General features: G+C 46.2%; 1 protein-coding gene across 14 annotated transcripts in view; it reads right to left on the bottom strand.

The window, feature by feature from the left end:
• The window catches only part of SYNE1 (spectrin repeat containing nuclear envelope protein 1), a 965,679-nt gene that overhangs the window by 902,132 nt on the left and 39,770 nt on the right, over window positions 1-23,777 (bottom strand). For all 14 annotated transcript variants that reach the window (XM_063917854.1, XM_063917860.1, XM_063917859.1 and 11 more), the window contains exon 2: window positions 2,144-2,419. In XM_063917854.1, coding sequence (XP_063773924.1) covers window positions 2,144-2,210 — 67 coding nt within the window. In that variant the 5' untranslated portion in view covers window positions 2,211-2,419. The remainder of the gene's footprint in view (window positions 1-2,143; window positions 2,420-23,777) is intronic.

Here is a 23,777-nt window from a genome sequence, read left to right as displayed (position 1 = left end):
ATCCTGCGTGACACTGCAGTGACACTCCTAGATGGGCCCGGTGTTTGTGTCGGCCACTAGGGTCGCTTCTCTTACTCACACAGCTACCTCATTGCGCCTCTTTTTTTCTTTGCGTCATGTGCTGTTTGGGGAGGGTTTTTTGGAAGGGCCATCCTGCGTGACACTGCAGTGCCACTCCTAGATGGGCCCGGTGTTTGTGTCGGCCACTAGGGTCGCTTATCTTACTCACACAGCGACCTCGGCGCAAATTTTAGGACTAAAAATAATATTGTGAGGTGTGAGGTATTCAGAATAGACTGAAAATGAGTGGAAATTATGGTTTTTGAGGTTAATAATACTTTGGGATCAAAATGACCGCCAAATTCTATGATTTAAGCTGTTTTTTAGGTTTTTTGGAAAAAAACACCCGAATCCAAAACACACCCGAATCCGACAAAAAAAATTCGGTGAGGTTTTGCCAAAACGCGTTCGAACCCAAAACACGGCCGCGGAACCGAACCCAAAACCAAAACACAAAACCCAAAAAATTTCAGGCGCTTATCTCTAGTCATAACCATAAAAGGTAGATCTGGAGAAAAACAGGTGAAGTATTTGAAGACAAAAAGCAATTTCCAGCACTTAAACATGAGTGTGAATCTCAATCTGCACATTGCGTGGCAGTCAGTAACACGGGCAAAATGATCTAGTTAGAAGCAAAAATACTTTTTACTATACAAACAGCTTAAACATGTAAGCACACGGAGGAGGAGGGGGGGGGGGGGGGTCTCCTGGCGCTTGGTATAGTAGCAGTGTCGGACTGGGGCATGTAGGGCCCACCGGGGGAATACAGTAGTAGGGGCCCATGTTCAGGGGTGTGGCCAGTGTCTAGAGGGGGTGTGCTCAGCCACCACATTGGTTTGCCTAACCATTTTGCAAGTGTTGGTCTCCTACATAAATAGGTACAGTAAATACTGTAGTGCATGCATGATAATGTACTAGATTAGTAACAGCACAGTCTGGAACCTGATCCCTAGAGGAGGGGATGGGGCCTGCCAGGCAGTAGGGCCCACCGGTGGTTTCCCCTGTACCCCTGTGGGCCAGTACAACCCTGTATAGTAGGCAACTCTACTCATGATGCCCACATCTATAGTGAAATAGGCAAGATTATGCCATTCACTATTTCAAGAGTCATAGCTGGCCTGTCCCTGATAACCAATGCCACAAATTGTGCGGATGGGGCTTAGCAGCAATCTAAATGAAACCCCAAAATCAATAAAAAAAAGTAATTACAGCAAAAAAGATTAAGGGTTATAGAATGTCCTTCACAGTTCCCAGAATCTCATATTATGGAAAACTGTCAGGAAATGGCAAGCATGCAGTAAATGTAAGAAAATCTAATAATATTTGTGAGATACAATTCCAGTGATATAAAAATTCCTAATGCAAAATTGAAAGTCTCTTTTGAAACATAGCTTTCTGCCAAAGAGGTTATATTAAATACTTACCGTCAGCGTGCTCCCACACAAACACTTCTGCTACAGTTAGCGGAGCAGGTTGTGAACAATGCACCCCTACCAGGATAAAAATCCGAGACCTTTTTTATTTATGCTGCAATACATGTGTTATATAACTCTGATGTAATGGAGGTGGGTAATACATCAACATAGGGATGCAACTGTTTGAAATCTAGGTCTATTTATGTTTTATAATTAACAGATTGAGCTTATTTGCTTTTTATGTATAGAATCACAGAGATCCGTTCAGGTTACCAGCGTTCAGCATCATGTGGAATGTATTCCATAGCACAAGTATTAATTTTCTGTGCTCTTTTTTACAGCACTATAAGGATGTGTGCTATGTAACACCAATTATTTGCTATATTATGTATGTCAACTATTTACTGTTTTATCTTATGAGAATTACCTTTGATCCACTTACTTTTCTTTGGAAACTGTGGCACCATTACTTGATGTTTTTGTAACAAGGCTTAGTTTTGGCACTTGGAAAAATACATTATGCAAGAAAGAATATTCTAGCAGAGATATAAACATAACATATATAACACATAAACTCATTAGTATTCCGCCAGTGTTGATAACGTCTTCAGTGTTTATCAATGTTTAATAGAGAAAACGTCACAATTCAGCTTGTGTAGAACACTTACCTTGCAACCTTTGCATTACATTTGCAATGTCCCTTGTGTTTCTACTAACTAGCCGAGAGGTAGCCATGTTGGCTCTGCTGGGGATCCTTTGCTGAAGGAATGTTCACACCAAGTTTAGCTTCAGGATGTTAGAGAATATCTAAAGCATCGTCTCGGCTGCTGATGGCTGAGTCACTGCCGCCTGGCACCCAAACAAAAGCAGACCTGTCACGATGTTGGTGCTGCTTTTAATTTCTTCAAACGGGTCCTGTCCTTCTTACTGAAGGCTTAAGCTGCCTGAAAAGATAGAGAGGCAGGATTTAGAAGAGACTTGCATGGTTTCATGTGATGCTAAAACCTGTAATCTCATTAGCAATTCTGACAAAGATTGGCAGTGGAGGATATATAACATAACGCGTGCCAAGCAGACAATTATTGTTGAAAGCACATTTACTGTAGCAGTTGTGTATTGAGTGAAATATCCATAAACAAACAGTCAACTACGTGCACCGTCCATCAGTACTTTAAGGAACCTAATGCTATGCAGGATTTACTAAGAGGCACACAGCCCTCTACTAGAGCCATATGAATGGTTTAAAATGCTGAAAGGCTTGTTAATTGGATTTCAAAGTTACTTGCCTCATAACCGGAAAAGTATCAGAACCTATTAAATAAGCAGAAGTGCTATATGGTATAGTATAGTATAGTATATAGTTACTGTATATACATACATACAGGCGATTGCAAGGCATATTTATTGTATATTAACTCAAGTAAGTATATAAACCGTTTAAGTATAGACCTAAGAAGACATATATGGACTTATATGGTTCATTGATATTTATATTTTATTAAAGCTGTTACTATGCACTTAATTTGCATTTGAAACATATCTTAAATGCATAAATTTTTACGCCAGTGTGTATGTAGCCTAAAGCTGGGTACACACTATACAATGTGATGGAACTTCCAACTTCAATGAATCCCAGAACACACTATATAAAGAGTATACACTCTGTAATCTTCTGAACGAAGGCACAATATATCGGTTTGGAGGATTGCATCCAACTGGGATGATATAAACGATGGGTGAAAACGACGGATTGGGTGTACGCACTCTGTGATGGTCCTTCCTATCCACCTTGGGATTATATAGTGGACGATAGAGTTTATACTGTATACCCAACTTAAAATGTTTTCATGTGCTGAAAAAGGAAGTGAATTAGTATATACAGCATTGTAGAAACTCCATATGAGACATACAGATGTGCCCTCATATATCTAGCCTCATCAAGGCGTGAGATGCCTGGCAGGAGAAAGTCGATAGGTCACATGCAACTCTACTAGTGTCAAGCGTCTTTTTGCTGAAAATGTGTCTTAGTTGCAATGCGTATTGACTAGGATGCACCAGGAGCTAATTAATTCGATATGTAACACTTGTATATTTTTTTCCCAATAAATTTTGATTGTTTTATGGTGTAATAACAAGGCAAATGAGACAGCATTCTTAGTTCAATCAATAATACAAGGAAACACAATCCATGAGGTGTAGACATTAACAGTTAAGCCTAGACAATATGGCCAGATATGAATAAACTCAATGTCCAGGTTAATAACTCTCGTCCGAGGTCAAATCCGGTCTCTCTGAATTAAGGCTGTCTAAACCGAGGAATTTCTTAGCACTAAAACTAATAAAGAAGTAAGGGACAGAAAAGAGTACAGGGTGGAAAAAGAGACTCAGAAAAAGAGAGGGGGGTGGAGACAGTGTGGACTACCTCAGATCCAGTTGGGTCAAGAAGCAGAATTACCAACATGTGATGTCGAGTGACAGTATGGCAACTGAAAGTCAGAAATAGGGACCCTTGTGGGAGACGCGAGTCAAAGTATCACCATCGTGCAAGCTTGTGAGGATTTAAATTCCAGCCAAGGGGACCAAGCAGGGACGTGCAGTCAGGGGAGGCAGGGGAGGCAGTGCCTCCCCTGTCATTAACGATTAAAATAATATAAAGAAGATAGTTATGACACATATTCTGTGTCATAAGTATCTGTTTTATCCTTTATATTATTCTAATAGTTTTTACCTTTGCAAAAACAGATTGTAATAGTGTTTTGGAGGCACCGCTCTCGGTGCCTCCAGCTGTCAATGCTAAAGGAGTGGAAGCGGGGGGCGGTGCCAAACATCGGGCAGTAGAAGCCCATTCAAAGAAATCACTGAAAGCGGCACTGGTATTAGTGCCTCTTTCACAGGGGCGTGCTTTCAGCCCAAATGAAAGCACGCCCCTGTCACTGTGGATGTTATGATTGGGCAGGGGCGGCTTGGGGAGGGAGCACCAAGGCATGCGTCCGCCCTGTCATCTTGGATTTTTATTTTTATTATTGGCTGTGGCATCACTCTGGTAACCCTAGCTAACCCACCCGCCCAATATCCACCGCCCGCACGCCACCCCCCCCCCCCCCCCCCGCTCCTCTACATTCCCGTACCGTATACAGCGCTCGGCGTCCCATTCCGTACTACGCTGCGCCCGCACACCCTCACAACCTCACCTGTTTTGTCCCTGCCATGTACACTAGTGTACATCCGCAAGGAGCTGGGGGATCGCAGGGTAACGTCCCACACCTGGAAGTGCCGCCGGGATGAGGGAGATGTCGGTGCGGCTGCTGGCAGCGCTGCTGCTCTCCGGTTACCTGCTCCGGCCCACCATGCGCAATGTAACCGGGGACGTGCTAGGCGGCAAGGCTGGGGTGCTCTCTCTGCATAGTAGTGTGCGCAACTTGTCAGTTTATGGTGTAAAGGTCAGTTTGGTGTGTAGGGTGTGAAAGCTTATTCTGTAAGTGTAGTGAGTGAGTAAAGGGTCAGTCTGGGTGTAATACTGTGTGCATGATCAGTATGTGATGTAGTGTAGTGAGTAAAGGGTCAGTATGGGTGTAGTACTGTGTGCATGGTCAGTATGTGATGTAGTGTGAGTAAAGGGTCAGTCTGGGTGTAGTACTGTGTGCATGGTCAGTATGTGATGTAGTGTGAGTAAAGGGTCAGTCTGGGTGTAGTAATGTGTGCATGGTCAGTATGTGATGTAGTGTAGTGAGTAAAGGGTCAGTCTGGGTGTAATACTGTGTGCATGGTCAGTATGTGATGTAGTGTAGTGTGGTGAGTAAAGGGTCAGTCTCGGTGTAATACTGTGTGCATGATCAGTATGTGATGTAGTGTAGTGAGTAAAGGGTCAGTCTGGGTGTAATACTGTGTGCATGATCAGTATGTGATGTAGTGTAGTGAGTAAAGGGTCAGTCTGGGTGTAATTAACTGTGTGCATGATCAGTATGTGATGTAGTGTAGTGAGTAAAGGGTCAGTCTGGGTGTAATACTGTGTGCATGATCAGTATGTGACGTAGTGTAGTGAGTAAAGGGTCAGTCTGGGTGTAATACTGTGTGCCTGATCAGTATGTGATGTAGTGTAGTGAGTAAAGGGTCAGTCTGGGTGTAATACTGTGTGCCTGATCAGTATGTGATGTAGTGTAGTGAGTAAAGGGTCAGTCTGGGTGTAATACTGTGTGCCTGATCAGTATGTGATGTAGTGTAGTGAGTAAAGGGTCAGTCTGGGTGTAATACTGTGTGCCTGATCAGTATGTGATGTAGTGTAGTGAGTAAAGGGTCAGTCTGGGTGTAATACTGTGTGCCTGATCAGTATGTGATGTAGTGTAGTGAGTAAAGGGTCAGTCTGGGTGTAATACTGTGTGCCTGATCAGTATGTGATGTAGTGTAGTGAGTAAAGGGTCAGTCTGAGTGTAATACTGTGTGCATGATCAGTATGTGATGTAGTGTAGTGAGTAAAGGGTCAGTCTGGGTGTAATACTGTGTGCCTGATCAGCATGTGATGTAGTGTAGTGAGTAAAGGATCAGTCTGAGTGTAATACTGTGTGCATGATCAGTATGTGATGTAGTGTAGCGAGTAAAGGGTCAGTCTGGGTGTAGTACTGTGTGCATGGTCAGTATGTGATGTAGTGCAGTATATAGGGTCAGTCTGGGTGTAGTACAGTGTGCATGGTCAGTATGTGATGTAGTGCAGTATATATAGGGTCAGTCTGGGTGTAGTACAGTGTGCATGGTCAGTATGTGATGTAGTGCAGTATATATAGGGTCAGTCTGGGTGTAATACAGACTGTCCGTGGTCAGTATGTGATGTAGTGCAGTTTATCTCTTTGTGTGTGTGTGTATATATACATATATATATATATATATATAAATTTGTATGATATATAGATCAGTACACACACATATATATTCAGCAGTGTGGGTGGCACTCTCAGGACTGGCATTCAATTCAAATAACTGGGCAAAAGAGTTTCCTTCACGATCAACATTTTGGTATTATTAACCGTCGCCAGGATCCTGACAAAGGTTAATAATACCGAAACGTTGATTGTGAAGGAGACTCTTATGTATAGCTATATATTAGTCCTTAGGGGCCCCCCATGTCTTAAGTACCCCGGGCCCCCTGGAGCCTTAATCCGGCTCTGCCCGTGCACCGTGGCAGAGGTGGGGTGCCGCTGGCCAGGGATGTGGTTGCCGAGAAATTTCCCTGTGTGCGGCGCAGCCAGAGAGCCCACAGTCCCTTTACTTGCGCCCACCTCACTTTCACTGCCCGTCTCTGGCCTTCTCTGCCACTAACTAAAATCATGAGCTGCAGCTGTCACTGAGTGCAGTCCGGCCAGAGGAGGGAGGAGAGGCACGATCCCCGCTCATCCCCTCTTCTCTCACTCTACCTCCGAACCTGGATTCCTGCTTGCAATTTCCACCGGCGATCCCCGGAGTTAACATCAAAGGAAGAGCCACATTGCAGTTCTAGGCCCTGGACCAGGTAAATAAATAGCAATATAATTGTCACTCACTGCCTGTCCCCATTACCCTTTCCTTCTATCTGTCACAGTCTTACCCACTGCTACTGCTGTTACGCTTTCTCTGGCATCACCCACTGCTGTCACCCCTCTCCCTGTCACCCTCTATCTGGTGTCACCCACTGCTGTCACCCTCTTCCTGTCACCCACTGCTGTCACCCTCTCTCTGGTGTCACCCTCTCCTTAGCATTACCCTCTCACACCCATGGTGCTATTAAGTTAAAGGAAGCACTGTATAACAAAATTGCATTTATGTCCTCCTTACACTCCCTCCCCAGTCCCAAAGACTAGTTTTTTTTGTTTGTTTGTTTTTTAAATAAAAATTTACAATATATTAGCCACCTCCTTATCACAAGTGTGATGAGCAGACAGGCTGCAGGCATTGGCGGCGGTGGAATCGGACTGATATGCGAATTAGTGGCGGGGGTGGCCGGGGTAGTTGATGGTGTGTGATTTTGTAAGCCATTGGTGGGGGTGGTGGCCATTAGTGGCAGGGGTAGCGGGCAACAGGGATGGTGGCAGTAGCAGACATCGGCTCAGGGGCAGTATCAGGCATTGGCTCGGCGGCGGTAGGGATCATCGGCGGGACTCGGTGGACATTATGGCTGCAGTGCCTCACCAGCCACTGACCTCACCGCACGCCACTGGGACCAAGTAGTTGTGAATCTCCGATGAGACTCCGGAGTCACCCACAGTTCCTCCATAGACATATACCAGTCTACTCTGGCCACCCACTCCCTCACAGTAGGGGGCTCAGTGGACCGCCAGCGATCCGGGATAACAGCTTTGGCTGTGCTATTAAGGAACTTTAATAAGGAGTGTTTGTAGGTCGACAGGGGCCATGTAACACAGTTGAAAAGCCAGAAGGCAGGCTCAGCAGGAACCTCCGAACCCACTATCCTCTTTGAGTTGGCAATAAATTTATCCCAAAATGGACGAAGTGCGGGGCAGTCCCACCAGATATGCATCGGGGAGCCCGTTGCAGTATTACATCGCCAGCACGTGTCAGGTACATCAGGGAACATTTTAGCCAGGGTTAGGGGACACCTGTACCACGGGACAAGACTTTGAAGTGCGTTTCGAGGACTGAATAACTTGGGGAACTCACAAAGGTGGCTTGAAAACACTTCTCCCAGTCCTCCTCTGACAGGTCCATCTGTGTGTCATGGCTCCAATCTTTGGCATATTTAAGGAGATCTGGAAATTTATTCACGATCAAAGATCTACAGCATTTTGAGAGGAAGTGTAGTGGGCGGGATGGGTCTAAGCATAAATTCTCAAAAACCGTCAGAGGTCTAGTCAGGTTTGGGCGGATAGCACTCCCCAGGGCAAAATGTTTCAGTTGAAGGTACCTCCAAATCTCCGAAGGCGGGAGATTCCACTTTGATTGCATCAAGGGGAAGGGGATTATCTCCCCACGTTCCACCAGCTGGCCAGCACGCACCACCCCCACTAGTTTCCAGGGGTCAAATCCCCGGCCTGAGACTGCCGGCGGGAAATCTGGGTTATAGAACAGTGGGGTCAGAGGGGAGTATTTTGAAGAAATATACGGGAGAATCCTAAGTCTATTCCAGCGCGAAAGTGTAGGGACTATGGTAGGATGGTCTATACGTGGTATCTTTGAGCGCCAAGGGAAGTAAGCAATGGGGGTGGGTAGCACAGTTCCCTCAATATGGACCCATTGTTTCGTATCATGTGGGCGTGTCCATTCCAAGATTCGGTGGAGAATAACAGCTTCATAATACAGTGTGAAGTGCGGTAATTGCGGACCGCCTTTATGTTTAGGACGAAAAAGAATGGCATGTTGGAAACGAGGTTGCTTGCCCCCCCATACAAAATCCCGGACTAAATTGTGTAGATCTCTGAACCAAGTTTTGGGAATGGAGACCGGGAGCGTCTGGAGGATATAGAGGACTCGCGGCAAAACGTTCATTTTAATGACACTGAGCCTCCCCAACCAGGATAACCTCCTGTTGTCCCAGTCCCGGAACTCGGAGCGAAGTGAGGCAAGCAATTTTTTGAAATTTTCATCAAAAAGGTGCGATAGATCTTTATGTAAGGTGACCCCAGGTATTTAAAGCTAGAAGGATGCCAATGGAAGGGGAAGGATCGTTTGAGGCCATCAAAAGCTCGGGAGGGCTGTGAAACAGTCACTGCCACTGACTTAGAGAGGTTAATCTTAAAATTTGACAGGGAACTATATCTACCAAGTTCGGACATCAGGTTGGGGACTGAGACCACCGGGTTCGATATAATAGCTAACAGGTCATCTGCGAACAGCGCAAGTTTGTATTCCCTGCCCCCCACCATGAGTCCCGAGATGTTGGGATTTAGTCTAATGGATCCCGCCAGAGCCTCCATATAAAGAACGAAGATCAGGGGCGAAAGGGGACATCCTTGTCTAGTACCGTTCCTAATCGGAACTGGACGGGACAAGTCTCCATTAATTTTTATCCTCGCAGTTGGGAAATTATATAGTGCTAAAACGCGGCTCAAGCTGACAGGTCCAAGCCCTATGTGTCGCAGGACCTCCTCCATAAAAACCCAATCAACTCGGTCGAATGCCTTCTCAGCATCGGTTGAAAGCACCACTATCGGTTTATGGCTATTCGAGGCTAAATGCATCAAATCAATGATTTTGGTCGTATTATCACGGGCTTCCCTCCCGGGTATAAAACCCACCTGGTCCGAATGTACAATATTGGGGAGTAGTAGCTTCAATCTGTTAGCTATAAGTTTAGCAAACAGCTTGATGTCTGTGTTAAGGAGGGATATCGGGCGGTAACTGGCACATTGGGTCGGGTCTTTCCCTTCCTTTGGTATGACCGTGATGAAAGCCTCTAGTGATTGAAGGGAGAAACCGCAATTATCGGAAACCTCGTTGAACGCCAATAGCATTTTAGGTAAGAGGGAATTTTTAAAAAGCTTATAATAAGGGCCCTCATTCCGAGTTGATCGCTCGCAAGGCGATTTTAGCAGAGTTACACACGCTAAGCCGCCGCCTACTGGGAGTGAATCTTAGCTTCTTAAAATTGCGACCGATGTATTCGCAATATTGCGATTACAAACTACTTAGCAGTTTCAGAGTAGCTTCAGACTTACTCGGCATCTGCGATCAGTTCAGTGCTTGTCGTTCCTGGTTTGACGTCATAAACACACCCAGCGTTCGCCCAGACACTCCTCCGTTTCTCCGGCCACTCCTGCGTTTTTTCCGGAAACGGTAGCGTTTTTAACCACACGCCCCTGAAACGCCGTGTTTCCGCCCAGTAACACCCATTTCCTGTCAATCACATTACGATCGCCGGAGCGAAGAAAAAGCCGTGAGTAAAAATACTATCTTCATTGTTAAATTACTTGGCGCAGTCGCAGTGCGAATATTGCGCATGCGTACTAAGCGGAATTTCACTGCGATGCGATGAAATATACCGAGCGAACGACTCGGAATGAGGGCCAAGAGACGGTATAGCCATCAGGGCCCGGGCTCTTCCCAGAAGGGGGGTCTCCTTAAGAGCTTGTTCCAATTCTGGGAGAGAAAAGGGGGAGTCTAGCCAAGCGCTATCATCCTCTGATATTCTAGGAAGTCCCGCGGCACTAAGGTATCTCTCCACCAAGTCTCGAGTAACCGATAGTGATCCAGAGGCTCCAGACTCCTGAAGATTATATAATTTAGTGTAGTAAGAGTGGAAGGCCCCAGCAATATCTTTTGTAAGGGATCCTGTATTGACTGGATAAACAGCGTGGCCCTCTGAGCGTGGAGCGCCCTAGCCAGAAGCTTCCCCGGTTTATTACCCCATTGATAAAAGCGGTTTCTGCAGAGCCTATAATCCCTCTTAATGTCTGCGAACAGCAGGGTGTTGAGAGCTGCTCTCGTCTCGATTAGTGCGGTCAGCACCGATGAAGACGGGCTTGTCTTATGCGTTGTCTTTAAGTCCCTCAACCGTTGGAGTAAAGTAGCCTTTTCCCCCAGCCTTTCTTTCTTCAGCATGAAACCTAACTGGATGAGCTTCCCCCGCAAAACACATTTGTGGGCTTCCCATACCGTGACCCGGGAGACATCTGGCGTCTCATTAGTTAGAAAATAATTCTCTAATGTCTCGAGCAGCTGGGGTTGGAACCTCGTATCCGTTAGAAGTTGTTCATTCAACCGCCAAGTGCATTGTTTCGAGTGTGGATAGGACGTCTCCAGGGTCAGGGAGACGGGAGCATGGTCCGACCAGGTAATTAGACCAATATCAGTTTCCCTAACTAGGTGCAAAAATCTGTGGGGTAGGAGAAAATAATCTAACCTAGAGTAGGTGTCGTGGGGTCTGGAATAGAATGTGTAATCCCTGTCCCCGGGATGTTGGAGTCTCCAGGTGACGGCCAGCTGGTGGTCATGAAGGGATCGACGCACTCTACGGTGCGATGCTAGGGAGGGCCTTGTCGGGTTCCCGGAGATGTCCACCTCCGGCTGGAGGGCCCAATTAAGATCACCTCCAATAACTGGGATACCCACAACTAAGGGGGCAATACGGTTGAGAGCCTTCACTAAGAAGCTAGGTTGTGATTCATTGGGAACATACAGATTAATAAACGTATACAGCTGGTCAAACAGTTTACATTTCACTAGAAGCGTTCTACCCTCCTCCAAAGACTCAAACGTAATGTCACAAAAGGGCAAGCGTTTGGATAGCAAAATAGCGACACCCACAGATTTACCTTTGCTGTTGTTGTTATAAAAGGAGTGTGGGTAATTACGGTCTTTGGGGCCGTTCCCATTTTAAAGTGCGTTTCCTGTAGAAAAGCAACATCAGCCCTAAATGCAAAGAGGTCTCTGAGCACCCTTGAGCGTTTCTCCGGGACATTGAGGCCCTTCACATTAAGGGAAACCAATTTTATAGTTGTCACTTTGGGGTCATCCACCATCGTCTGGGTACCAAGGAGGGGTGCTGAGTCCGACAAGGAGGGCAGAACAGCTCACTAGACAGAGAACCACACATTGGGGAGAGTGGGAGAAAAGACAGAGAGAATGAAACAGAGGCAAAGAAAATATGAAGAAGGAAGTTCAAAGAACTTAACTCTAACAAAAATCAGCCGATGAAATCAGTGACTGTAGAATAGAACACACTAACGCCTCTCGGGAGCTCGGATGCATTAGTCGCATCGAAGACCGAGAATACTCGGACGGTGCAGGGGCGATCTGGGGGTCAGTGTCAGCCCAAGCCCCAACAGGAAAATTGGCATCACAATCAAGGATATATCTAACAGTTCAATCACACAACTATAAAAGGGGGAGGGGGAAACATTTTAGAGAAATAGCATTTAACTGAGAACAAATACCCCAAGCCTATACAGGTCAGGTGGGTGCTCGTCGAGTCGAGTGCGATCCCGATGCCCCGACCACGCCTCCCGAGGGAGAGCGCGCCGAACGGCAAGGAAATCCCCCGAGTCGTCAGTAAACATGTTAAACTAAATAAGGGTCACTTAAAATTGCTAAAGTAAATGTCCCGAACCAAGTAGAGACCCTCATTTCTTCGCTGACTGCGTGAGGGAACGAGGCTCCCTAGGGAGTTTTGGGTTACGGTGGACGAGGTGCCAGTCATTGTCAGGGTGAGAGAGTTCCGGTGGAACACCGTAAGTCAGGGGTTCCTGCCAATCCGGAAGAGAGACCTGTGGCACACCCAAAGCTTGGCAGAAAAGGGGCAAGTCGGAGGAGTCTTTAAAGGAGTACAGTTTCCCATTTTGCGAGAGCTGGAGGCCAAAAGGGAAGCCCCATCTATATTTAATGCCCAGCTTCCGGAGCTCCGCAGTAAGTGGGTGTAGAGCTCTTCGCTTTTGAAGGGTCGTCCACGATAAATCCTGGAAGATCTGAATCCTATAAGAAGCAGTCTCTATCACATCCATACGACGGGTCTTGCGGAGGATCTCCTCTTTTTCTGCGTAGTAATGTAAGCGGCAGATGATGTCGCAGGGGCATTCGGACGGTGCTCCCCTGGGTCTCAGTGCTCGGTGGGCCCTATCGAACTCGATTGTTGAAGCAGGATCACGTCCCAAGAGTTCGTTGAAAACTGTCGTAAGGAAGTCAATGAGGCAGTCTGGCGAGATGTCTTCCGAGACCCCCCAAATCGTCAAGTTATTTCTCCTTCCGCGGTTATCTAAATCTTCTACATGGTCTTGGAGCTGTTGGAGGCTAGACGCCTGCTTAAGAACTGTGGCCCTAAGGGCGTTGTGTGCTGCTGCCGTGTCTGAAGAGAAGCTTTCCAACGAAAACAGACGGGAACCAATATGTGTTATTTCTGCCTGAACCATGGCAATCTCTGAGCGGACAGTTTCTCTGACCCTGCCTTCCAGATGTTCAAAGTCCTGCTTCGTTGGGAGGGCCTGGAGAAGGTTCAGAATCTGGGAGAGGCTTCCCGGATCCGTCGTGGGGTGCAGGCCTGCCCCATGGGACCCCACTTGAGAAATCGAGTCCGAAACAGGCGAGAGACGCGGGGTCGAGGGCGAGGATTCATCCATCGTGGGGGCAGAGCCCTGGGGAAGGAGAAATTGCCTCATACCGGCCGAAGTTGGAGTATCCATTGCGCACGTCGGAGTGAGTTTATGTGACTTCCTTCCTCTCCCTTGCGATCCCTTCTTACCTCTCACCATGAGGCACCTTAGTCGCGTCAGTAAGTCATCAGAAGTTTCGTTGTGTGATTAGAGCAACCTCCCGTCAGGGCCAGCGCCGGCACGTCACCCCAGAAACGAAGTGGCTAGCCGGCCATCAATATGGAAGTAAACTTGCAGTAAAGAAACAGTGAGTCCGTGTAGTCATGAGGCTCCGACACTGCAACTCACGCTATAAGCAGTATGGGAAAAATCCAGGCTCCACTGTGTCATAGATGTGTCAGTGGGATGGTGCAGGGGGAGCCGAACGTGGAGGTAATACAGAGGGAGGTAGCGGTGTCAGCCGCATCCATCTAGACCCTGCTCAGGTTTCAGTGGGGGTAGGCAGCATACACAAGAACTGTGAGCCAGCAGGGTCAGGGGGGGATGTTGCAAGGGGTTCTGCGTGTCAGCTCTCTGGATGCTGTCCCTCCTGGAGAATAGTGAGGGCGATGCCAGTCCCAAGATGGCCGCCGTCCAGCCCTCAAGCCTGGGACATCCCGCGGCCCGTGCCGTCGTCCACCGCTGCCAGGCAGGGATAGGCAGCCCGGTGGGAGCGCTGGGGGTGTGGGTGAGGGGGTTCAGGGCCCAGGAGCTCCGGAGGACCGCCGCGGATTGCGCTGCAGGGCCCGGGCGCCGAGCGGCGCCAACCGCAAGATGGCCGCCACCCGACACACGCGCCCTGGGCCTTACCTCAAGCAGGCCCCGCTCCGCTCGGTCTTCTGTCGGGATCCCAGCCCAACGGGTGGAGCGTTCAGCGGCGAGGAGTGGCGTTCAAGCAGGGGAGATGGTCCGCGACACGGCAGCTCCGGGTCCAGCAGGCAGTACCCCCCGGCGGTTTGTCTCCGGAATCGAGGCCCCGGCTCCCGCAGCAGATGTAGGCCGCAATCCGCAGGGGGCAACGGAGGGCCCCCCCGACTCCGCAGCACCGACCTCTGGGCGCAGGGTAGCACAGCTGGCTCGTGAGGGTGCAAAACGAGCTGTGGGCCTATAAAAGTCAGGGCAGGGCACGGGTTTAAGGGGACACCGGCCGGAGCTCCACCTGAATACGACCTTCCCTGATGCCGGCCAGGCCACGCCCCTCAGTAACACTTGTATATTGTCTGTGACTGAGTCTGTATGCAAAGCACAACTGAACTTGTATTGGAAAAAAGCTGCATACAGATATACAAGTGATGCATTTCAAATTAATCAGCACAGTCTCCTGGTGCGTCCTAGTGGCATTGCGTTGCAACTAATATACAAAAAGACACAAAGCAGAGTCTCGCGGGAACTAACGCACCGAGGGGGTCTGATTGGTGCCACTACAAAAATGATGTATGAGAACACATCTGTAAACACAATCAGATCTGTAATAAAACACTCACCACTACATCACCCACTTTACTTTATTTTTTTCACAATTCACTGACAATTACTATTGACTAAATGCCCAATTCTGAGTTCTATGCTGATGCATTTGCAGTAATGAATTTTCATGTGAGCTGGTTGGGGTCCTGAGGGTCGAGTTGGAGAACCACTGTAGTGCCTCAGAATAAAGTTGATACAAGATCCACCAACATCCACGCTCCAGGTGAGACGTTAGAGTGTTCCTGTTGGCCTAGAGCTGTAAAGACATTTTCCATAACTGTACCTAACCAGACGAGGACACATCCTGAGAAAGGAGGACGTTGAGTGATATCATTTGGAAACCTCACTGCATTGGACTCTATTGGCATTTAAATAATCATTTATTCCAATAGTGGAGCGTTGAATTAAATTTTTTATTTCTGTATTCATTTGGGTATTTACAATTATTTAGCAAGGGATTCTTATACAAAATGATAGATTTTTTTTTAAATAGGGAATTCTAAAGTTTACATCTAGTTCTCTTTTATCTGGTTAATTATAAATGCATCACAACTGAGCAGCTCAATTAATCAGGATTAGAAGGTTGAGATCAAGATGCCGTCACAAAACTTCTATATCTACATACTGGTTGGCCAAGATGGCACTTGCCAGAGATACTAACCAGGTGTGCAAGTGGAGGGGCGCTGTCCAGCTCAGTCACCCACAAACTTTAACGTCATGGAGACCTGCAGTAGCCAAATGCCTGGGAAGGTCCTCAGCAAATTTCCACAGCCCTGTCTTTTGTTCCGAGCTCTTGGCTCTCAAGGAGCCTCCATGATGTTGTGGGCCAGAATGACAGCTTGTGCTATGCCATAACGTTGCAATGCGGGTAATTAGAAGTTTCAGTTAGTCACTTTGCCTGGAAATCTTGATACAGCCCTATCTACTTACATTTATTAGACAGGTCAATGGCTCCCAAGCTGTGTGCCACAGAACCTAAGAGTGCTGCAGTGCATTCACGGGGTGGTGGGGGCTGATAGTCCGTTCTCAAAAGATGTTTCTAGGCTGACCCTGCATGCTGCCCATAGCCTAAAGGTGCATACACACGGGTCGATTACAGCCACGATGTGGGCGTTCCCGCTCAAACGGAACGACACATCCGTGTGTATGACCAATACAGATGGCGATGCACGCACCCGTGGTTCACTAGCGTCAGCCCCTGATCTTTCGACAAAGTGTGTCAACTGTCAATTGATCTGCAGATATATCTATAGCCTGATCGGGCAGTGTGTTGTGCATGCACACTACCCGATCCGTCGTGACTGACGTCACAAACTGGGCGGGCATTTGCATGCGCCCCCCCCCCCCAGTTCAGCTGTCAATCTCCGCCGGCTGCTGCAGCATGTGTGTGGGTGGTCGTCTGACCGCCCGTACACACACACATACACACACACACCACAATGCACCAATACATCTGCATATATACTGGTCATTGTGTATGCAGAAGGGCCGAAGTGAAATATCTGTGAACGACGGGCATTCACAGACATATTGTTGGTACACACTGGCTGACGGGCCAGCTATATATCGGCCATTCAATAGAACGGGCGATATATCGGTCAGTGCGTACCCAGCATTAGAGAAGCAATGTGAGCTGCATTGCTGAGTGTGTGCTTGTGAATTCTCAACCCCTCCTGCACTTCCCCTTCATTCTCCTCCTCCTTTGCTTCCTCCACTGTGTCCCAGCTTCAGGTAAAAATCAATGTAAGTGGGTCCCCTCTCCTCTGCTGCCAACCTGTGACTCCATTCCTCTACTCCCATGTCTGTGTCATCCTTTGTGTCTCTACTCCATCTCTATGTGTGTCTCCATAGCTGTGTTAGCTCCTCCTTATCCAACCTGTATGTGTACCTAGCTTTCTGTATGTGTCTCTGTCTCCCCATGTGTGCCTCTCTGTACCCCCCTTTGAATGTATGTATTGCAATGTTTCCCATTCCATCTGTCTACACCCCACCTGCCCCTCTTTTCCAACACACTGTCTCCCGGTGCCACATCTTTTCTCGCCTTGTCTTTCACTTGATGCCTTTCCTCCTCTTCTGCTTCATGTGATATGTAAAACTAGTGCTGGTGGCTGCCAATCCGAAGCAATATGTGCACACTTAAAAAAATTGAACCTAAGGATGGTGGTGGTTATTTTAATATTTTGGCTGAGTATCACAAGAGGAAACATCTGGCCATGAGGTGCTCTGCAAAAGAGACTATTTAGGAACAACTGATATAGGTAATTAAATCTACACTTGGTGCAAGTTGTAATGAAAGCTTTCTAAGAAGATGTTCCCTCCTTAGGAATTTAAAATGTTGGGAGGTAATTTTATGACATATTGCGCTGATGTGGCGGTCAAAACTGTCAGAATGTCAACATTAGGGTTAGGCACTAGGGGGAGCTACGGATTGACTTTTGAGGAGAGAGGTTAGGGTTAGGCACTAGAGGGAGTTTTAGGGATAGGGTAGGAATTTTCACCATAATGCTGGCGCATCAGTGGTCTGACCAGGAAGTGATGGTCACATTACCGTCTGAACCCATAAGCCTCACTGGAGTCACTGCAGCCATCAAGAGCAGGTAAGTAACCACTGGTTCACTTTGGATGATATGCCAATACACTGTATTCCAACATGTTGACAGTTCATCCCTGTTTACATGACATCATGGCTATAAAAGAAAAAATAATAACCTGACGCTAATATTGGACTATAGCCGGCTTTCGTTCCCACTGGAATATTACCACTCATTTAATTATTAAGCAGCAGTAGGGGAATTTGACTTGGGGTTACAAGTCAAATAAAACACCTGGAACACCAGGTGTAAACAAGAGAAACACTTAAAACACCTTTCCCCCGCGCTATAAATAAAAACACACGGTATGGCTAAAACTCAAATAATTCCAATAGTTTATATATTACAATTTATAAAAAAAAATAATTACATTTCACCGGTCATAAATAATAAAAATCACATTTCATATTTAGTGTCACTGTAGGAGGTGGATCCAAAATAATTTGTGCACATTAGACTATAAAATAATATTACTTTCCAAGTCCGTAATCTTGATGCGGAGCTAGCATAACACCAAGAAAATGGTCGTTTCCATCATAGATTAACTGTATCACTGTTCCTTGATGACTTGCTTATATTGGTGACAGCAATGCAGTGTAATTTACTGCTCCAAGTCGGAGCCTTACGAGTGGTCTCCACAAGATGATCAAGGTAGCGGGAGATAATCCTTATACCACGAGAGGTCGGCTCTGGCTGCGGGATCCGGGACTCTGCTGGCGCCTGTAGACTGTATTATTCCCGTCCTCCCGTTCTTATTGCGCTTTGAGTCCCATCCTCTGCTCGTGTGCTGCATGCACCGATAGGCAAATATTTTAGAGGATTTGTGCGTGTATTGTGTTTTACAAGTGGTTCCATATACTGTAAGTGGTCACAAGATTCCTTTAAAATGCATGTAGCCTTAGGGATCATTGTGCCTTATAATCAATACAGGGAAATGGCACTGATGGTCCCATTTGATTGTATGTATCTCTGATTTCTTTTCCCCCAAAAAAATGTAACAGCTGCATAATGGGGATAAGGTGCAATCAGGGAAATTAATGGACTATCCAGGGAGTCAGGGAGATTGATACTATTTCAGGGAGTCTCCTGCAGAATGATGGAGGGTAGGCAACTATGAATAATGGTAAGTCAGGAACTACAAACCAATCCCCTCTCTCACTGCTCGGCATCACCCATACTTGCATGTGCTCATTTCCCGGGCATGCTCAGTGAGAACTCATGCAGGATATGCTCTACACAGAAGCATTTGTTTAAGCATTTGTTTAACTCTGCATAAACCATTTTGGAGGACTGACACAATATATACAGCTGTATAAATAATTAATTACAATTAATAAATGTATATGCTATGTAAACCTAGATACATAGTAACATAGTATCTAAGGTTGAAAAAAAGACAATTGTCCATCGAGTTCAACCTATTTGTGGTCTCCTATGCACAATTATTTCGTATAAATGACTGAAGTTGATGACTGCCATTACATTTTACCCCTCTTTTTTATAATAACCATAGTGTGTGACTATGCCCCGTAACCCTGGATATCCTTATCCATTAGGAAATTATCTAACCCATTCTTAAAGGTGTTGACTGAGTCTGCCATTACAACTCCCTCAGGCAGGGAATTCCAAACACGTATCGTCCTTACCGTAAAAAAGCCTTTTCGCCGTATTGTGCGGAATCTCCTCTCCTCTAACCTCTACGGTATAAGTCAAGAATATTCTCCCTCTGACAGTCACTTTAAAATAAATTATTTCCTTTCAAATTGTTCCTGCATTCAGTTCAATTAACAGTGACAATCTCTCCCATAGACGGGTTTAAAATTAAACCACAAACAAGCAAAACTAAGGATGTATAAAAATAGTAAATCAGTGGAGTGACAACTTCAAGCGGGAAACTTTTCCTTATTTATTACACTTCCTTTCAGCACTAAGGACATTTATTCTCAAGCAAACATTTTCCAAAAAGAGGACTAAAGACCCAGAGCCGGCCATAGGCATAGGCAAACTAGGCAATTGCCTAGGGTATTTGATATGCCTAGGGGCATCAGCAGCTTCTGCTGATTAAAATGATATGCGGCATGCCTATATTCTGTGTGTAGCATTTCATATGCCGATACAGCCACAGTCTCACACAGTATATATGCATGCTGCATATCATTTTAATCAGCAGGAGCTGCTTGTGCATCCTATCCACATAGCAATGCAAATAAGATGCATTTTCATAAAAAAGGTGCCCGACGTTAGCATTGAGGCAAGATTTAGGAGGACACATCTGTATCCAAGCAGAGGCAGAGGTCACAGTGTTAGTGGCAGTGTGAGTGCTGTGTGTATGTGAGTGGGTTGGTTGTGCAGTAGTGTTCGGAATATGTGTAAGGAGCATTATGTGTGTCATGTAAAAATGATTTCATAATGTGCAACATATGTGTAAGGGGCACTATGTGTGTCATTATGTTTATAAGGACATTAATAATGTTTCTCATATGTGTAAGGGGCATTACTGTGTGGAATTATGTGTATAAAGGCATTACTAATGTGTGGCATTATGTGTATAAGGTGCTCTACTATGTGGCGTTGCGTATAGAAAGGGCACTACTGTGTCATCTAATGTGAATAAAGAGCAATGTGGTGTGGTGTAATGTGAATAAGGAGCTATTCAGTGTGATGTAATGTGAATAAGGAGTTCTACTGTGAGAAGTAATGTTTATAAGGTAAAGTGGTACTACTGTGGGATGTAATGTGAATTATGGACACTATCGCATGATCAAATGAGAATAAAGTTGCAGTACTGTGTGGCGTAATTTGAATTGGGGTTACTATTGTGTGGCCATGCCCCTTCCCAGCAAAAACACACCCCTTTTTGGGCTGTGCGCTAAATGTGCGAACTGTTCCTATTTAAAATATAGGGGGTACAAACACCAAAATAAGGACTATTATGGGTTAGGGGTGATGGTGCTGGGAAAGAGGTGCAAGGTCAGAGGCGGAACCAGCGGTGGTGCTAGGGGGCACCAGACAAAATCTTGCCTAGGGCATCATATTGGTTAGGGCCGGCTCTGCAAAGACCAGTACTCACTGGCAGATGTGGGGAGAGATGTGTGCTGAGCGAACCTATGTTTTTTATGATGGCAATCCAATGTTGCTAGAGGGAATTTCACACAAGCGTGTCAGGGTGTATCAGGTAGTTACGGAGAATTGAATATCAATGTTTGGGTAGTTTCAATGTTTGGTTTTATTTTTTGTTATTTTAGGTCACCTGTAGTTTTTGGTTTAGCTCTAATTCATCTTGTTTTGGCTTTGGTAAAACCTCCCTCAAGTGTTTTAGTCCGAATTCGGACTTCAGTCTGGTTTAAAAATCGATTAAAAAAATTTGATAATTATTAATAAAAAATCAATTTAAAAAAAATCAATTAATATCATGTAATCTTTGCAATTCAAAACCTGAAATTCGGATTTACAATGGGAAGATTTGAACCAAGGGCCTAATTCAGATTTGATCGTAGATGTGCTAAATTTAGCACATCTACGATCATTTTCTCAGACATGCGGGGGGGCTTCCCAGCACACTGTTAGTCCACCCCTCATGTAAAGCCCTACTCCCCTCCCCCACACCGCACAGGTACAAAAGCATTGCACGACGACGATGCTTTTGCAACCGGCGAGTAGCACCCTGCCTGCACAACCTAGCTGCGCTGGCAGGCGGCAACCCACCGCATCCCGGGTCACAGCGGCTGCGCGTGACATCACACAGCCACCGTGCCCCCCCGCATGCGCAGTGCGCCCGCTGCACGTGTGCCCTCCACAAAGTGATTCAGACTGCGATACACTACAGCGATGCAGTCTGAATTACCCCCTAAGATTCAGTTCAGAATGGATCTCCTCAAGCATCCAGACCGGGTTTTGGGTCAGTTCACTTACACTAAATTCGGGTAGATTTGGATTTCTGGAGAACCGAACCTCACATCTCTACTAATATTAGCAATTAGCTTTAAATAATACATGTAATTGAATTGGCTTTAAATAAATCTGACCTGAAATTTGAAATGCAATGTGACACAATGGAAGTTGCTACTTTCACTTTGTAATTGTGATTGCCATCTGAGTGAAAGGACCCTCAACAAAATTAAACAAAGTATCACAGCTAAAATTACAGGGAACCTTCTGTGCATGTAACAAAACAGTAATTACTGATAACAAACACTCCTTTCAAGAATTGGTTTGGTATTCTATAATGGGACTTGTGTGTGTTTTGCTGTGCTGATTAGTAGTTGCACATGTACTGTAATAAATGAATGGGGAAAGCAGCATTTTGAAAAAAAAAAAAACAATCATGGCTATTCCAGTAGAACAGGAGTGTATTAACATCCAAGGTAGTCTGTGTACAGTGGGCTCCCCTTCCCTGAGCAGTGGGCTCCCGCCAGGGCCGTTGCGATGTGGTAAGCAATGCAGGATGGTTCCTGGCTGAAGAGGTTTCATCCTACGGCGCTCCACCATGCCAGCCTCATGCTACACCCCGCAGACCTGAGCACCAAGAGGATCGGCACTCTGCAGCGCAGCAGGCAACTTAGGGACGTGTACACATGATGATGTGCATGCCCCGTTCTACCTCCTCCATCTGCTCCTCCTCCCCCCAACCTTCTTACACACAACTATTATTATTATTATTATTATCCTTTATTTATATGGCGCCACAAGGGTTCCGCAGCACCCAATTACAGAATACATAAACAAATAATCAAACAGGAAAACAGCAACTTACAGTTGATGACAGTATAGGACAAGTACAGGGTAAATAAACATAGTTACATCAGCAGATGATACTGGAATAAGTATCAGGTGGCAGAAGACTGCTGGATGTGGTGCAGTTGAAGATTATTAAAGTAAGAAAGGATAAGCACATGAGGGAAGAGGGCCCTGCTCGTGAGAGCTTACATTCTAAAGGGGAGGGGTAGACAGACAGGGGTGACACAGATGGGGTACATAGACAGCGTAGAACAGAGGGTTAGGATGAGATTTTAAGTGGGTCTTGAGAGATCGTTTGAAGTTTTGTAGAGAGGTGGAGAGTCTCAGGGGGAGAGGTAGGGAATTCCAAAGAAGTGGTGCAGCACGTGAAAAATCTTGGAGGTAGGAGTGGGAGGAAGTAATCCGTAGGCTGGAGAGTTGGCGTGCATTAACAGAGCGAAGAGGACGGGTGGGAGTGTAAAGGGAGATAAGGTCAGAGATGTAGATGGGAGAGGAGTGGGTGAGGGCTTTGTAAGCGAGTGTGAGAAGCTTGAAATGGATTCTGAAAGGGAAGGGGAGCCAGTGAAGGTCTAGTAAGAGAGGAGAGGTGGACGTAGTGCATTTGGTGAGGAAGATGAGCCGGGCAGCAGCATTGAGGATAGATTGGAGTGGAGAGAGGTATTTGTCAGGAATGCCAGTCAGGAGCAGATTACAGTAGTCCAGTCTGGAGATGACCAGTGAGTGGATAAGAGTCTTAGTAGCATCCTGGGTCAGAAAGGGTCTGATCCTGGAAATATTTTTTAGATGAAAATGGCAGGTTTGTGAGAGGTGCTGAATACACCAAAGCAGGACCTGCAGTGTGAGCAACCCCAGAGCAGTAAACTGCAGCCAGAAGGTCAGGTCCATGTTCCACAACAACTGGCGAGTTGTGGTGAAGGGGGTGGGATGCCTGGATGTTGTAGTGGTGGATAAGGGAATGTGCATTTCCACAGGCTCTTCCGCATTCTGCTAAACCTCACCTACAAACTGCTGGCAGACCGATGTACATTTACATTATAAGCGGTAGGAGTGTGTCCATTAATTGCTGGATATGGACACAGAGACTGAGGACTCCAGACCCCTCCCTCCCATCTTGGCTGACAAGACTGAGGATCCCCCTCACACTGTCTGCAATGGGTGAGTGGGGGGCTCCAGGAAAATGGGAGAAAGATTAAATGCACAGGGGTGGGTGTCTGTTATACCCACCCCCACACATCACTCACCACTGTATGTATCAGCACATTATACTCTATTACTACTTAGGGGGGTATTCAATTAGTGCCGATTTTTCGACCACCTGAAAAAAAACGCACTTTTCGCCCATTTTAGGTTGAATTTACATTTACATACAGGAAAATCTGCATGGGCGAAAACCACGTGGATTGGGAAAATTGCCGCCGATCCACGTGTTTTTCCGAATTTGCTGGCGTTTTTAGACAGTTTTT

This window comes from Pseudophryne corroboree, chromosome 4 (assembly GCF_028390025.1).
Source record: "Pseudophryne corroboree isolate aPseCor3 chromosome 4, aPseCor3.hap2, whole genome shotgun sequence".
Taxonomy (NCBI): Eukaryota; Metazoa; Chordata; class Amphibia; order Anura; family Myobatrachidae; genus Pseudophryne; species Pseudophryne corroboree.
The sequence above is the reverse complement of the archived record's forward strand: the minus strand, read 5'-3'. Positions and strand labels throughout refer to the sequence as shown.